Here is a 15,505-nt window from a genome sequence, read left to right on the forward strand (position 1 = left end):
GAACTGACAATAGGAGTTTTTAGTTTCTCAGGGGATAATCAGATGGCAATTCCCTTCATGGACTGGTAACATATTTTTCTTTGAAGCAGAAAATGATCTGTATAGAGCACAAAACCGTATTTTATCTTAATGATGAGCTCCTCAGAACTTTTCTTTAAATGGAGAAAACCATTTGATTGGTGGGCGTTTGACAATAAAAATAGAGCACAGCAGCTGTTTAGTTTTACAAGCCTAATGTAATATTAAAACCTATAAAACAGCCAGTCCCAGTGGTGCATGCCTGTAATCTCAGCTATTAGGGATGCTGAAGCAGGAGGATGGCAGCTTTGAGGCCAGTCTGGGCAATTCAGCAAAACCCTATCTCAAAATAAAATATAAAAAGAACCAGGGGTATAGCTCAAAAGTAGAGCACCCCTGAGTTCAAGCCCCAGTACCAAAAAAAAAACAAAAAAAAAACAAAAACAAAGCTACTACAAAATACTTCTCACATTAAATATTAGTTCTGTGACACTTAATACTCTATCTCCAAAACACCAGAGGCCTCACATCTCAACATTAATTTATTAATGCATCATTACTAACAGCACAGAAATGTATGACAAGGGTTTGGACCCCATCCTGCTGCTGTTCAAGGACTAAAACCATCTGAGTATTTTCTAATTGATAGGGCTAAAAGAATGGTACCAGGACCTGATTTCATTTGCCTTCCTTCAAGATGCAATTCTTGATATTTATAGACCTGTGTGTGTGCGTATATATATATATGTGTGTGTATATATATATATATATATATATATATATATATATATATATAAATAAATGGCTTCTATGTCTATTCTAACAATAAGCAAGATTCAAATTTCTATTTTTTTACTTTAAAGTTTTCACTCCTAAGACTTAAGAAAATATATTCCTAAAATACACCAGACCTCATGGTATTCTTTCAAGTCCTGGAGATGTTGAGGATCAGCAACTCGAATTCCCTGAGGCAGCAGGGGCTATACCTGTAACACATTTTTTGTATGGAAGAATTTCCTAAGTGCCTTTAGATGTATATTAATTAAGCTTAATCTCTTACCCTATTGTTGGGTTGATGTTCGGATCAAAACTGTCTTCCACAAACCGCCACACGATACTGGATTTGCCTACACCTGTATCCTGAAAGAGAATGAGACGTGCGACTATGAAAAAGTGAATCTGCTTGCAAGTGCAAAAATCAACTTTATGGTATAAGTTCAGGATTTCAGGAAAATAATATTAGATGTGTATCAAATTTTGTAAGTTGAGGGGCACAAAAGAGGTTTTCATAAAAACTTAAATAGGAGAGTTCAAATGTGTCATAGGGGAAGTGTTTTGCAGTTTTTAAGACATCAGGATCTTTGAACCACTTGAAGTTTCTGCTTTATGTGAAAAGTGACATACTTGCTTTTTCCAACATGTATTTGTAAACTCTGAGCTCCTGAATTAGTTGAGTATCCCTGATGAATCCTGTCCCCACTCTATTCGGAGGGCAACAGCCTAGTTGTGGGAACTCTTTTTCATCTTCAAAGCAGAAACTCAGGAAGGAGAGCATCAACCTCAGAAGACTCTGAAAGGGCCAAAGTACCCTGACAAGACAGGAAACCCAAGCTGCAAGCTCGCCTTTGGGGTTTCCTGGTTTGAACACCCCCTCTCCGCGGGAAGAGTTACTTCGCGAAGTAACTCTGCAAGAAGTGTCAGGGTGTCCCACGAGTTCAACAGACGGGAAGGAGGCCAGTGTTGCTGGTCGACCTCCAGACCTGCGGACTTCCCTGGGGGGGCTGGCCGCTCCCACCCTGCACCAGCCATCCCAGGCGAGCAGCCTGCGCCCCGGGGAGGGGGTCCCCGTGGGTCCTCGCGCCCGGGCTTCGGCTGGGCGCGGCCAGGTGGCGAGTGGCCCTGGACAGGGCGGGGTGGAGGGGCCGCGGGCGCCGGGGACCCGCCCGCCCGGCCTCCCGAGGCCTCCCGGCGGGGCCTGCCACCACTCACCCCCAGCAGGCACACTTTGAGCTCCCTCAGAGCCATGGCCTGGGAGCCCCGGCCGCGGGCCCGCCGCCGCCCTAAGTTGAGGGAGAGGCCCGGCCCAGCACGAGCATCCCCCGGCGCTGCCGCCGCACGGCCTGGCCCTGGCCGCGGGGCACGCAGAGGCGGCGGCCGCTCGTAAGCCGGCCCTCGGCCTGGCCCGCCTGCCGCCAGCCGCGCGGAGCCGCCTCAGCAGCCGGGACGCCGCCACGGCCTCCGGGACGCCACCGTCGCCGCCATCTTGGGACGCCGGCCGGGTCACCTGACCTCCCCGCCCACCTCGGCAGCCACCTTCGCCGCGAGGGCGGGGCGGCCGGGGCGGGGCCTGGGGCGGGGCCTGGTACGGTGGCCCCGCCCCCGACCGGATCAAGATGGCGAGCGAGCGGGCGGTAGCGGGCTGCCGGCGGTCCCCGCCCCTACCGCCCCGCCCAGCTCCGGGGGTGTGTCCCAGCCCGCCCGGGTCCTCGCGCTCTGCGGGCTGGCGGGACTACAGGACTCCGGTGAGTACCGCCGCGCCCCGCCCTCCGCGGGCCACCTGTGGAAGGGCTCCCTCCCGGCCTCGCCTGCCTACCCGCGCTCCGGGCGCGCCAGCACCGGGTCCCGCCCCCGGCCCTGGGAGTCCCGGGCCCCCTCATTTCTTGGGTGGGACCCTCCACTGTCCCATCCTGCCAAGAACTCTCCTTTTCTTTGGAAAACTTTGAGGCTGCTCGTGTGTGGGGGGGGGGTGGTTCGTGGTGTGTGAAGCCTTAACTTTCTGTCCGTTCTCTTGGTTCGCGCCGGTTGCGGTTCTGCACGGCCCAGGTGGACCAGAAAGAGCTGCCGCTCCGCGGGTCTAAGCCGGGCCACACGAGTATGCTACGAGTGGCCTCCACACCAGGGGTGCCGGGGGTGAGGAAGGCCAGTGTAAATCGCCAAAATAGCTCCCTGTGGTCTGGGCCTTCGAGGTCCTGGTCAGGGAGGAAACTGCCCCTCTACCCTTACCATCTGCAGATTTCCTACCAAGAGCTGGTGTTGACTGAAAGGCTTCCACAGACCAGGCAGTGTTAAATCTTACACCCTTTCCCTCTTTAGAGAGGGCAACTTTAGGGCTGGGGTTGTGGCTCAGTGGTAGAGCGCTTGCCTAGCATGCAAGAGGCACTGGGTTCCATCCTCAGCACCACATAAAAATAAGATAAAGATACTGTGTCCACCTGAAACTAAAAAATAAATATTAAAAAATTTAAAAAAGAGAGCAACTTTATTGAAGTAGCAGCAGCACACTTGAAGGGGCGATAGAAGTATGTGGGGAACTCCCTCTCTGGGGTTATATGGACCAGGATGAAAACCTTACTCGTTATTTACTAGCAGTGTGATCCTGGGCCAGTTAGTGTACCACTGCAAGTGCTAGTGACCATATTTGAAATTGGGAATCATAGCAGCCCACCTCAGAAGACTTGTGAGAATTGAATATATAAAGGGTTTAATATGAAGCCTGTATGTAATAAACACTCAGTAAATATTGGCTGCCATTATGGTTATTAATATGAGCATTACTAATATTTAACTTTCTTGAGCCAGGTACAGTTTAAACCTGGGTTCTAAGAGCTGAGTAGTTTTACCTGTGGGCATCCTCAAGTCAAAGGAATGTGTCATTTCCCTGGTACATGATGGTGAGTTGCCATCAAGGTGCCTTTCATTCATAGATTTGATGCTTGGCCTAGCAGGAAAAACTTTTCTACCAGTTTCAGTTGTCTAGCCAACCCAAATCTCAGCAGCTTAACCCCACAGCATTTTATTATTTCTTTCATTTTCTGGTTTGACGAGGTGGTACTCCTGCAAGGACCTGAGTTCTCCAGGTGATGTTTCTGCTTGGCTTGGTTGGCCTTCTCATGGTGTGGTGGCCACAGGGAGTTGAACTTTCTTGCTGGTGGCTAGTTTCCTTCAGTCTTTTTTATATATTTATATGTGTGAAAGGGAAGTAAAAGAGTACAAAGGAAAAATTATGATTTCTCTTTGGCCTTATTTGAATATAAGTATTGGGTGTTTGAGACTTGTAGTAAAAAAGGCTCATATACTCTTTAGCAGATGGCTGAAGACTTGCCCCAGTAAGGAAGTAAACCATCATATGGTTCTGGACATAATCATTCCTCAGGTAGGACAACTTTGGGAGTCTCTTCCGGCTTCTTGTTTGGATAGGGGTGGGAGCTACAAGGTGCTGTGCCTGATGACTTCGGAGTATAGTGAATCTAATAGCCGGTAGTAGGAGGTCTTCCCCTACCCCTCAACTTATTTTTTATTTTCATTTATTTGTATTTTTGGTTTAGTATTTTTGATCTTTTGACAGTAGAGTGTATTTTGACGTTATACATAACTGGAATATAACTTATTTCTAATTAGAATCCCATTCTTGTGATTGTACATGATGTGGCATTTCACTGGTGGTATAGTCCCTCAATTTGTGCTGCCTTGTGTCTTATACTTGATGATTGGAGTATTTGGGTGGCATTATCACACAGATTGACACCAAGAACTCTGAAGCCCTACTATCCTTTCCTGGCTTTCCATAACCTGTAGCTGGGTTGGCTTGGGTGGATCACTCGCCCAATCTGTTTATTTCTCCTCCTCCTCCTCCAGGAATCAGGGATTGAAATCAGGGGTGCTTAACCACTGAGCCACATTCCCAGCCCTTTTTCATATTTTTTTTTTTTTTGAGATAGACTCGTGAATTGCTTAGGGCCTCATTAAGTTGCTGAAGCTGGCTTTGAGCTTGTGGTCATCATGCCTTAGCCTCCCAAGCCATTGGGATTACAGGCATGTGCCACAGCACCTGGCCTTTTTAATTTCTTTGGAAAATGGCATGATAGGTGATGTATCCTAGTGTTGGCTTAAGGATTAGATGAGATAGTACACATAAAACATTGTAACCCAATGCCTGGCATAGTGGGTATTCTGTTTAGTAGTGGGTATTTTGTTCAGTAGTGGGTATTCTGTTCAGCTGCTACTATGTGAGGTATTTTGGATTACCTGCATTTTAAATGAAAAAAACAACAACCCTGAGAATTAGACTAAATAGCTTATCTAGTATGGCACAATTTGTAAATGGTAGAACTAACAATCAAATTCTGTTCCTTCTGACTCTTGTTCCTTTTATTCCATTGTGCAGATTAGTCTCACAAATATTCTTTTTAAATTTTTTTTTTTTTTTGGAATAGGATCTTTTCTGTTGCCCAGGCTTATCTTCAACTCATGGACTACAGTGATCCTCCTACCTGAGCCTCCAAGTAGCTGGAAATGTCAGCACACACCACCACAACTCGCTATAATGACTTAACCCAGTGATTGGGGGATAGGTGTCAGTTTGGGTGGTACTGTGTCTGTTGTCCCCTTGGGCACTTTTGTTTAAATGATGCAATGCTTCTTGGTTTAGACTGTAAGTCCCTTCCAGCAGGGATGTAGGTCATCCTTTCTTATAACTCAATGTGCTGCATGATCTAGGTGCTCAATTAATGTTGTTATGTTAACAATAATGGGTCCCTAGGTGTGTTTGATTTACTTTGTGATTCTTGATTAAGTTTGGTTAATTCATAAAAGAGACCATAATGAATGGGTGCCTTGTTTTTTTAAAATCATTCAGAGTCTTCGGGCCATCACAGCACTGAAAAGATTTAATTTTAGGGAATTGGCTTGCTGAAGCAATCTAAATTCCTTCTCTGGAGAGCAGAAAGTGTGGGGGGATGGCCTAGCATATTGGTTTTCACGTAGCACTGCCTGTGGAAGGTGGAGCTCAAGAGTCAGCCTAAGGGGCTGAGGGTCTGTGAATGTTAGGGTTGCTTATAACATGTGAAGGCTGAAAAAGTATTATTGTTGGTAAGGTTTGCTTGTCCAACTTAGAATTTAATGGATGAACAAAAGTGGGTGGGAAAAAAAATGAAAGGAATCTATTGCAAATCTAGAGACCTGAGAGACTTGTCAACAAATTATAATATGTAGTTGCTATGGTTTGAATCTAGAATGTCCCCAAAGGCTCATATATCAAAGGCTTGGTCTCCAATTCAGCAGTGTTCGAAAGTGGAGCTTTTAAGAAATGATTGGATCACGAGGCCTCTAACCTCGTCTGTGGGTTAATCTGTTGGAGGATTTATAATTTGAATGGACTACTTGGAGTTTGTAGAGACTGTAGGAGTTGTAATGGGGGGGGGCTTTGGGGACTTTATCTTGTCCCCAGCCCTTCCCTCCCTCCCTTCTCTCTCTCTCCCTTCCTCTCTCCCTCTCTGCTGCTGTAAGGTGAGCAGTTTTCCTCTGCCATGTCCTTCTGTCATGATGTTTTGACTTTGGAACCAGCCATTCAGAACTGAGACCTCTGAAAGTGTGCGTCAAATATATCTTTCCTTTTCTCAGGCACTTTGCGCTAGTGGAGGAAAGCTGACTGATGCAGCAGTCGTGTTTGGACCCTTGGTTGCACTCTCCAGGGAAGGACGTCATAGAGATAGCTGAAGAGCACTGAGCTTGAGACTGGGTATTGGTAGCAAGAATTCTTGTTAATTTTGTTGGGTGTGATAATGGGTGCTATTTTTTTATTTGTTGGATGTGATAAAGGTGTTATCCAAAACAAACAAGCCTTCATGAGTAAAATGATTTGATGTGTGACGTTTGCTTTTAAATGCTGCAACAAATATTAAATAAAAGGTTAGGAGAAGGGGTCATGGAAAAAATGGCTGGGGACTAGCCTCTCTATTTTTACATGTTTAAAAATTTTCCAAGAGATGTTTTAAAAATGAGGAGCATCACATGATCAAGCACCAGCAAGGGAATTGAAGTGGACTTTAATTCTGAAGTCATTATAGAGTTATAGATGCATCAGCTTCAAAAGAACGGCTCATAAAAACATTAGTATTTGGGAGAATGAATGTTTCTTTTCAAATGCTTAGTTTTCAAAGGGTATCTGTGAAAGAGCTTGGAAGAGGGCATACTATGTATAACAAAAGCCAGGTGCCAACTGATATCTGGAGCCCTGGTGAAAACAGGCTCGGCCAGGCCAGTGGGATATGGACATATTCAGAGTCTTAGTGCTAGAAAGTACAAAGCATGTCACCTTGAATGAAAGATGTCTCCAGGGCCAGGGCATTCCGGTCCACCTGCTTTGTTCCATGATTGCGAAAAGGCCCTTGTCAAGGACTATAACTAAGCTGCTGGCCTCCAGGCCAGAGGTATTTCATTAATTTGAGCCCAAAACTATTGGACTTTTTATCTGACTAGTATAAATTTGGATCAAAGATTGTCAGTTATAACATTTTTATAAAAGTTTGCCTGTCAAGTGAAATAATTTGAATAGGATTGGCAACTAATTTAGTACTCTTATACTTGAGAACTAGGGAAAAAACTCAGATATCAGATTATTTTTTTAATCAGAGATGGGCAAATTCTTTTCCATGAAGGGTCAGATTACAACTGAGTTTGGCTTTTCAGGTCTGAAGATCTCTGGCACAGCCTCAGCTCTGTGGTTATAACCTGAAGCAGCTGTAAAGCTCACATAAATGACTACATAGCTGTGTCCTCCAAGACTTTATCTACAAACATAGGCAGTAGGCAGATTGGCTTCCTGGGCGGTGGCTTGCGGACCCCTGCTGTAAGTCACGCTTGGCTTTATTCCCTTAGTGCTGCCATGACTGTTGAGCTGAGCCAAACTGACCAGGGCCTCTCCCAGGATCAGGGAGAAAGCTGAGTGTTGAACCAGGACCACCCTGTTCTGTAGAAAGCCCCTTGGCAAGTTGCCCACCTGAGGTCTCATCTGTCCTGTGCTAGTTGAGAATGAACTTGTTTTCTTGTTGGGATGAGCATAGCAGGGGACCAGAGTCACAGTGGGGGAAGCAGGTCCAGCCTTGTTCCCCTCCTGCTCTGGGCTGTTCACTTTGATTGCCCTTTATTTTACTTTTCTCCCACTTCTCCTTTGCCACTTCATTCCCTTCCTCCTTCTTCCTCTTCTTCCTTCTCTTTTTTTCTTCTGTGTATCTTTTTTTTGTGTGTGTGTATTTGGTACCAGGGATTGAACTCAGAGGTGCTTAACCTCTGAGACACATCCCCATATTTTTTGAGACAGGGTCTCACTAAGTTTCTTAGAACTTTGCTGAGACTAATCTTGAACTTGCAGTCCTCCTGCCTCCTGCCTCCTGCCTCCTGAGTCGCTGGGATATTAGGCATGTGCAACCATGTCTGGCTCTGTCTGTATCTTTTAATTGATTTTTTTCCAATTTACATTCAAGGTTATTATTGCTAAGTACAAGTCTTAGCTTTGTTATTTTGTTAAATTTCATATGTTTATTTTGAATATTCCTTGATCTTTTATTCCTCTCTTATTTTTCATCTTTGTAGTTTGAATCTTTACTCTATTAATAAGATTTTCTTTCCCTTTTCTCTTGTGTATCTGTTCTTCTTCTGAGCTTTATACTTTTAATGTTTTCATCGTAGTAACTCTCTTTCTTTCACTTTTTGATGCAGGAGTCCAATTAGTATCCAATAATTGGGTCAGGTGGGCTTGAATCTTCAATTTTTGCTTGTGTTGGAAAGTCTGTTTCTTCCTTACTTCTGAAGGATAGCTTTGCTTGAAACACAACTCCTTACTTGGTATTTTGATTCTTCTTTGTAGAAGTGGAGCCCAACACTGGGCTCCTCTACTTGGCCATCTTCATAGAAACTTTTTATTGACTTTTTGGATAGAAAGGGGAATTTATTTGCCAGGAAAGATGATCAAATCATATTTCTTCTCAAAACAGTGCATGTCTTCCTCTTTGCTGATTGGTTTCAGGGGTGCAGTCCATGGTTGGCTGACTCCATTGCTCTGGGTTTGAGGTGAGACAGAGCATCGTGGTGGGAGGGTGTGGTGGACCAAAGCTGCTCAGGGCAGGCTAGAATCAGAGAAGGTCCTGGATTTTTCATTTCCTGTGAAGCCAACAGATGAACATTAGCAATTCCTTGAAATTATCTCTGTTTGGAAAAGAGTTGTAAATGGCTATCTTCATCACAAATAAGAATAAAATCACATCATAAATTTTTTAAACATTTTTTATTAGACAGAAATTTTGTAACAAACGTAGGTAATGGAAGAGGAAATGTTTTTCATCTTCAAAAAGCCCATTAGTCTTAACCCTGATGGGAAGAAGCAAAGAGGTGAGGGTACATGGTTGGCTACCACGTTTGATAGTCAGTCACCCATGAAACCAGTGTCCCTCCAACTTTTCCAAGGTGCCAGGACTACAGGAAGTGCTAGGCACAGAGGCATGAAGAAGCCTTGGGACCACCTCCTGAGATGCTCCCTGCCTAGAGGGGTGGCAGACAGTAAAGGTGGTACAGATAGAGATAGGAGAGTGAGGCAAGAGCTAGGGCACCAGGAAGAGAGGGGGACTGTGCGCTGAAGGAGGTGGGGGTGTGACATTGGAGTGGGGTGACGCTGAGGAAGGCAGCTCTCTGGGCAAAATATGCACAGAGGTGGAGTTTTGAGACAGCCTGCCCTGTTAGATGAGGCTTGATGAGCAGGTGGGAGACTTGGAAATAAGGGGTGTGTGGGAGATAAGGAATAGGAGGAGACTGGGTGATAGGACTGATGACTGTCAAGGGAAGAATCTGCTCCACCAGCTAGATGTTTTGCTGGAACTTAAGTCTTAGTAAGGCAACCCTGGCTGTGCTACAAAAGCTATTGTTTTTTTTTAGGACTAATGATATGGCAATCCGTGTTCTGAGTGCTTCTAACATTTTAATTTGAGTACAAAACCCCTATAAGACAGGTATTTTTAACTTCATTTTATTGTTCAGCAGGCTCAAAAGGGGCTCAGAAAGGCTAAGTAACTTGCCCCAAGTAACCCAGGTAGTGAGTGGCAGGGGTGGAATTTAAGTCAGAGACTGACGGTAGAATTCATCTTAGGCACACTCTTCTTTGGACGTCTCATCATTCACTCATATTTATGCATGCATTCATTCATTCACAGAACTAATGTTTATTGAGGGCCTGTTAAGTCTCAGAACTACATAGGCATTGTGGACACAGTGGTGAGTAAAAAAAACCTGGGTTCTCCTCTCATGGAGCTTTGAGTCCAGCAGCAGAGAAGGACATTAAACTGGTGAACATAAACTAATGAGATAATTTCAGGTGCTATGAAGGACACATTGCAAAGCCAGTGTGATGGAAAGTCCCAGTGCAGTGTGGCTGGAGGGATGTAAGCACTGCTTGCTGTGACTGCCTGAGGCTTCTCCAAGCTCTGAGAGAGGCTCTTGAGTTAAGACTCAAGTAAAGACAGAGATTGTCACATGAAGAGCTAGAGGAAGCGCCCAGGTGTAGTTCTTCCCTGTCAAGGAATAGCTGGAAGGCTTGTGTGTCTGGAGTGCTCTCAGTGACAGACCCTAGAGGTGGGAGGAGAAGGTGGGGCCGTACCACTTGTGGGCCTTAAGTCTGTCTCAAGGTGAAGTGTCTGCTTTTTAAATTTTTAAACAGTGCTGGGGATCAAACCCAGCATCTTGCACATAATAGGGAAGTATACCCCTGAGCTACCCAAGTCCTGAAGGCCTTGCCTTGTATTCAGGAGTCATGGGAAGTCACTGGGGAATTTTAACCAGGGGAGTGATGAGAGCTGATTCAAGAAAAGGTGGGCTGGTGGAGAAGCAAGCCAAGAAAGCCCAGGGTGTTCCTGGGATCCAGTCAGGGGTGGGATACCATAAGGAAGACAGGCAGGAGGGCAGGGAATGGGGTTGGTAGCTGTCGCTGCTGGCAAGGGAAGACTCAGCAAAGACTGATCTTGTGGGAAACTGGTGCGACACCTCCACTCCCTCCAAAATTGGGTTAGGTGCTCCTCCTCCTTGTTCCTGAAATGGCATTCTGTCTTAGGTCATCTTCTAGCAGCATTTTAAAGTACTATCATTCCATTCATTAATACTGTGTGGACTACTGCACTCACCTTCTCTTTCTCTGTCTAACTGGGTGGGTTGGCAGGAATATTGGGGTGTGTAATGTCAAAGTGAAGCACATGAACTGCTTGAAGATGCGGAGTTCTCACCTAGCAGGTAACCTGAGTAAATGCTTCCCGTTGACCGCCAGTGTAAAAGTCAGAGTCATAAATAACGACGGGTTTTGGAAGCCCTGATTAAAGCCACAAATCAAAGAGGAATTTCCATGTATGCATGGTGTAGAGAGGACGGCTGCTCATGAATTAAGTTGGTCTTTCATCCAGCCCATTGCCTAGTGCTAGTAATAACCATCAGTAGCCCTCAAAGATTTGCAATATAAAACATTATGTGTTGGATGGATCTGCTCATATGAGAGCTAATAAATCAGCGTGGGTCTTGTTAGAGAATGACATTTATATAGAGGAAGTTTGCCTGTGCAACTTGCCGTTGAAATTTAGTTAAGTCAACAAGGATCTGCAGTCTTGGGGGTCAGTTCCCCTACAAAAGCCAGTAATGAGTCAAGAGCATTCTTTGTCTTTTAGATAGGTTAAGTTTATCTGGTTTAGCTCATAAAGGTAGTTCCAATTAAGGAATTTGCATTAATACTTGTGAGAAGAACAAAACCATGTTACAACCATTTTAAGTAACAAGGAAATGGTTTTACTCAAGTTTCCTTCAAATCATGTAAAACCTTTCAAAGAGTTGTTCTTCAAAGATGGCCATTGATAGCCCCTAAAACTTATTTATATAAGTTCTAGTTAGTACATTCTTCTTTTTTTTTTTTAAAAAAAAATACTAGTTTTGTAAATAGGGCTTACCAGCTTCTTGGCTACCCATAACCAATCTTCTGACAGTTTGAGTTGGACATGACATAGTAGACCATGTCTATTGTGTGTTCTCCATCCAGAGTTCCCCTAGCACTGTGTCAGAGACAGAATATTGGGTCATATGGATGATTGGTCTGGCCCAGGGTGTCATATCTTATCCAGAGTTATGGTGCCAGGATGACATGTTGAATGGAGAGTCGTAAATCCTGGGAGTGCCTGGAGAAGGGGTTCTTGATGAAAATGCTTTCTGGGATGGATGTGTCCTCGTGTGCTGCCTCCAGCTCCAGCCCTATTCATGTCTTGAGACAGAAAAGAATATCATGGGGTATGTTTTATTGTGTTGAGTTTTTCTTACTTTTCACTTAAAACAGTTTTAGTGTGGCTGTTTAGTCAGGGCATGGTGGTGTTCTGTGAAGTCTCCAGTGTCTCTGAGCCACTTGAAGGTAGCAGACTTGCCTCTGCTGTGCTCAGGCCATTGTCTGGAGTGTTGTTCTCCCTTCCACAGATCCTTTCTTTTCCCATGAGGAAGATACTCACTTGACCTTCAAGGCGCACTTGGTATCCTGCTTCTGTTGGAGAGATGTCTCCATCCCTCTGCCCTCCTCCCAGTGAGCCTGTCTCCTCCTGGCAGTTTCCCATGGCTCTTGCCATTGTGGCATTATGGGTTGTTGTGCATGAGATGACTTTTATTCCTCGGGAGCTTTTGGAATCTGGGGCCCTGTCCATTTGCCTCTGGATCCCCAGTGCTCTGTTCGGTTGTGGTTTGCTGTCAGAGTTAACCACAATGGGATGGTTTGCTACTAACAGGCTTTCTGCTCTCAGACTAATCTTTTGATTCTTTTCTTCCTGTAAAATAATCTATAACATTTCTTTCTCTTTTTGTTAGATTATGTCTACTGTACTTTGAGCCTGTGAAACACATTCACCTAACATCAGACTTAGAATATTAATTTATACTTAGCCTTAGACAGATTGATGTCTCGTAAAAAGCAGGCAAAAACTCAGGGGTTCAAAGTGTTTTTCACTACAGCCTTCTTGTCTGATTTATTTTATGTTCCAGATTGTTTTAAATGATGAAGGTGCTGACAGTATTCATTTATTGTGGTCGATAGCCCTTGAGTGACTGGTTACCATAGAGGAGGGTAAATCCTATTTCTGTATGGTAGGATTCCCAAGTATGTTTTTCTGGTGGACATTTTAATCAGAGAAGGGCTTTGGTTTGTTTGTTTGTTTTTTAAAAACATTCACCTGGCATCAAGTGTTATTTTTTGTAAACAGGACAGACAGGACCTACTGATCCTGATTTTGGTTATATGAGCTCTGAATCACCTTGTTCAAGTTAGATGGTAGAGGTGAGCTATGTCTTAGCTATTGGAGTTTTAGACTTGTACTTCCTGTTGGAAACCCATAGCACTGGACTATAGGGATGTTGAGCACAGTTCAGGGAATCTGGGCAGTCTGTATGTGTGCAGCACAGTGGACTAGGGATGCTAGCAAGGGCCACAGACCTGCATGTCACACTGATACTTCTTCTAGGTCCTTCTACAACTGTCCTTTGCTAATTTAAATTATTAATCCTTTTTTTTTGGTAAAATCAGTGATGTCCCATGTAAACTTGCCAGTGAACCTAAATGTGACAGTTTATTATATCATAAATGCAAATGAAAGAAAAACATGATAAATATTGGTTTACTTTATACTTTAAACTGGACCAAGAAAGCATGGAATTATTATTAGAAATGATTTTCTTCAGAAAACTTTACTTCTCTGCATTATTTTGGGCTTTCATGAATGGAGTTGGTAATTTCCCTCTCACCAAATGTAAAAACTACAATGCAAACAATTTGAACAAGGAATGATTTATATGCTATTTCATATTCCATTTCTGACATGAACCTTAAGATTCCTGAGGTTCACGTGTAGCCTAGAGTTGTTGGGTCCTAGAACAATGGACTGCTCGTGATTCTACCATGTGGCCCTAGACCCTTTATTCCTGTCAGTAGCTACCAGATAATACGTCATCTTAGCAGTGCCCAGAAATGTATTCTAGAAAACCCTTTAGAGAGCAGGACTCATTTTATGTGCTACTTTCATTGTCAGGGGACACAGCAAACTAGCTTGGCATTTCTTTCCATTCCTTCCTCCACTGCACAACTTTTATTGAGTGCCTGCCATGCCAGGCATAGCAATGAGTTGATCTAGATTCTTGATCTGGGGGTGAGGGAGTGGGGAGTGGGCACGGGTGATAAACAGTAAACATAGCAAGTAAAGTTGTTTTTTATTTTTTTGTTTTGTTTTGCTTTAGGAGGTGAGGACTTCTATGGAAAAACTGAAAAGTAGATCTGGGGGTACAGATGGGGGACTTGCAATTTCAAAATAAGGTGGAAGACCTTCCTGAGAGGAGGATGCACAAGTAAAGATTTTAAAGAGAGGACATGACGTGAGAAGACATCTCGGAGAGGAGAGTGCCAGTCCATGGGAACAGCCAGTGCCCAGGCTCTTGTCCAGGAGGTGACTGAGTGTGTGAGCAGAGCCCTGAAGTCTGGTGTAAGTGGTGATGGAGAGGAGAGGAGGTGGGAATTCCCAGGTAAGCAGGGCAGGTAACCAGTGCAGGTAACCAGTGCAGGACACCTTTCTCCTCCAGGTGCTTCTCAATAGGGTGATTTTGTCATACCTCCTACCCTAGTGACATCTATGTCTGGAGGTAGTTTTGATTGTCACAGCTGGGGGAGGGTGCTCCTGGCACATGGTAAATAGAAGCCAGGGCTGCTGCGGAACATCCTACAGTGCAAGGAACGCCTCACATCAAAGAAGGTCAGTAGTGCTGAGGCTGAGAAACCTGTTTGAATATTACATAGTTCATAGGCTGTTGATTGATTTAGTTTGTCTTTGAAGACTTGGCCAAAAAAATTAAAAAATAAAAATCATGGGAAGAGGTTATTAATCACCGTAGTTACAATTGACATTGAAGCTAATGTTGGCTATTTTCATTCATTGTGAGGAAAGAAAGTCCACATCTTGCTTATACATTTTAGTAAATCCTGGTGTTTTTAAGGAGTAATTAAGAAAAAAAAAACAAAAAGAAACTCATATACCATTTATAAGTAAGTAGTGATAATCTAATTTGAACTCAAGTAGGATCTTAAGATTTTGAAAGGGTCCAGGATATTGATCCACACAAGGGAATATGTTTACTTATACAGAAAAAAAAAAGGATTTTCAGTACTTAGAATAAAAGCTATTTGCATATAAATATGAGATTATTATTAAAAGTAGTTTTCTTGATTTGCATCCAACCAGATTTTTTAGAAATCAGTTATTTATGTGCCCCTTTTATAATTTTTACCTTGTCCATATATTACCTATATTTTTCTTTATATAAAATAATTTCCTTAATTTAAAACAATTTGGGGAAACTTCTATTCATTGCTCTAAATGAAACTTAACACAATATACCATAAAACAGAAATAAAAACAGTAATTACTAAGTTCTAGGTAGATGCAGTTGCCTTCAGTGATTCTGAATAAGAGACTGAATTCAAAGGCAGATTGCTAGTCTTAGGGGAAATGTGTGGGACATGCTGGCATCAAAGGAAACTTGCTTTTACTTTTTTTGATCATATAGTTGTCACAGATTTTGTGCCAAATTTTTTTTTTTTTTTGCAAAAAAAGTAAGGTGTGGTCATTATGTGAAGCTTTTTTGAAAAAATGGTGCTAGTATTACTTAG

The 15,505-nt window shown here is 43.6% G+C and overlaps 1 protein-coding gene and 1 long non-coding RNA gene across 15 annotated transcripts in view; one reads left to right on the forward strand and one right to left on the reverse strand.

The window, feature by feature from the left end:
- Rab22a (RAB22A, member RAS oncogene family) overlaps positions 1-2,316 on the reverse strand; it is a 57,218-nt gene extending 54,902 nt beyond the window's left edge. Inside the window, exons 1-2 of the mRNA XM_078051879.1 lie at positions 2,008-2,316; positions 1,079-1,158 (exon numbers count right to left, since the gene is read on the reverse strand). Of these exons, the coding sequence (XP_077908005.1) occupies positions 1,079-1,158; positions 2,008-2,043 (116 nt within the window). The 5' untranslated portion in view covers positions 2,044-2,316. The remainder of the gene's footprint in view (positions 1-1,078; positions 1,159-2,007) is intronic.
- A 65-nt stretch (positions 2,317-2,381) lies between these two features.
- LOC110598340 (uncharacterized) overlaps positions 2,382-15,505 on the forward strand; it is an 82,705-nt gene continuing 69,581 nt past the window's right edge. For 10 of the 14 annotated variants that reach the window (XR_013439742.1, XR_013439754.1, XR_013439743.1 and 7 more), the window contains exons 1-2: positions 2,382-2,540; positions 14,083-14,364. This is a non-coding gene — a long non-coding RNA (uncharacterized LOC110598340). Of the gene's footprint in view, positions 2,541-4,087; positions 4,172-6,417; positions 6,536-14,082; positions 14,365-15,505 lie in introns of those variants that run through there. The other 4 variants (XR_013439748.1, XR_013439749.1, XR_013439751.1 and 1 more) reach the window with 3 other exon arrangements.

The sequence above is a fragment of the Ictidomys tridecemlineatus genome, chromosome 5, assembly GCF_052094955.1.
Source record: "Ictidomys tridecemlineatus isolate mIctTri1 chromosome 5, mIctTri1.hap1, whole genome shotgun sequence".
Lineage (NCBI taxonomy): Eukaryota > Metazoa > Chordata > Mammalia > Rodentia > Sciuridae > Ictidomys > Ictidomys tridecemlineatus.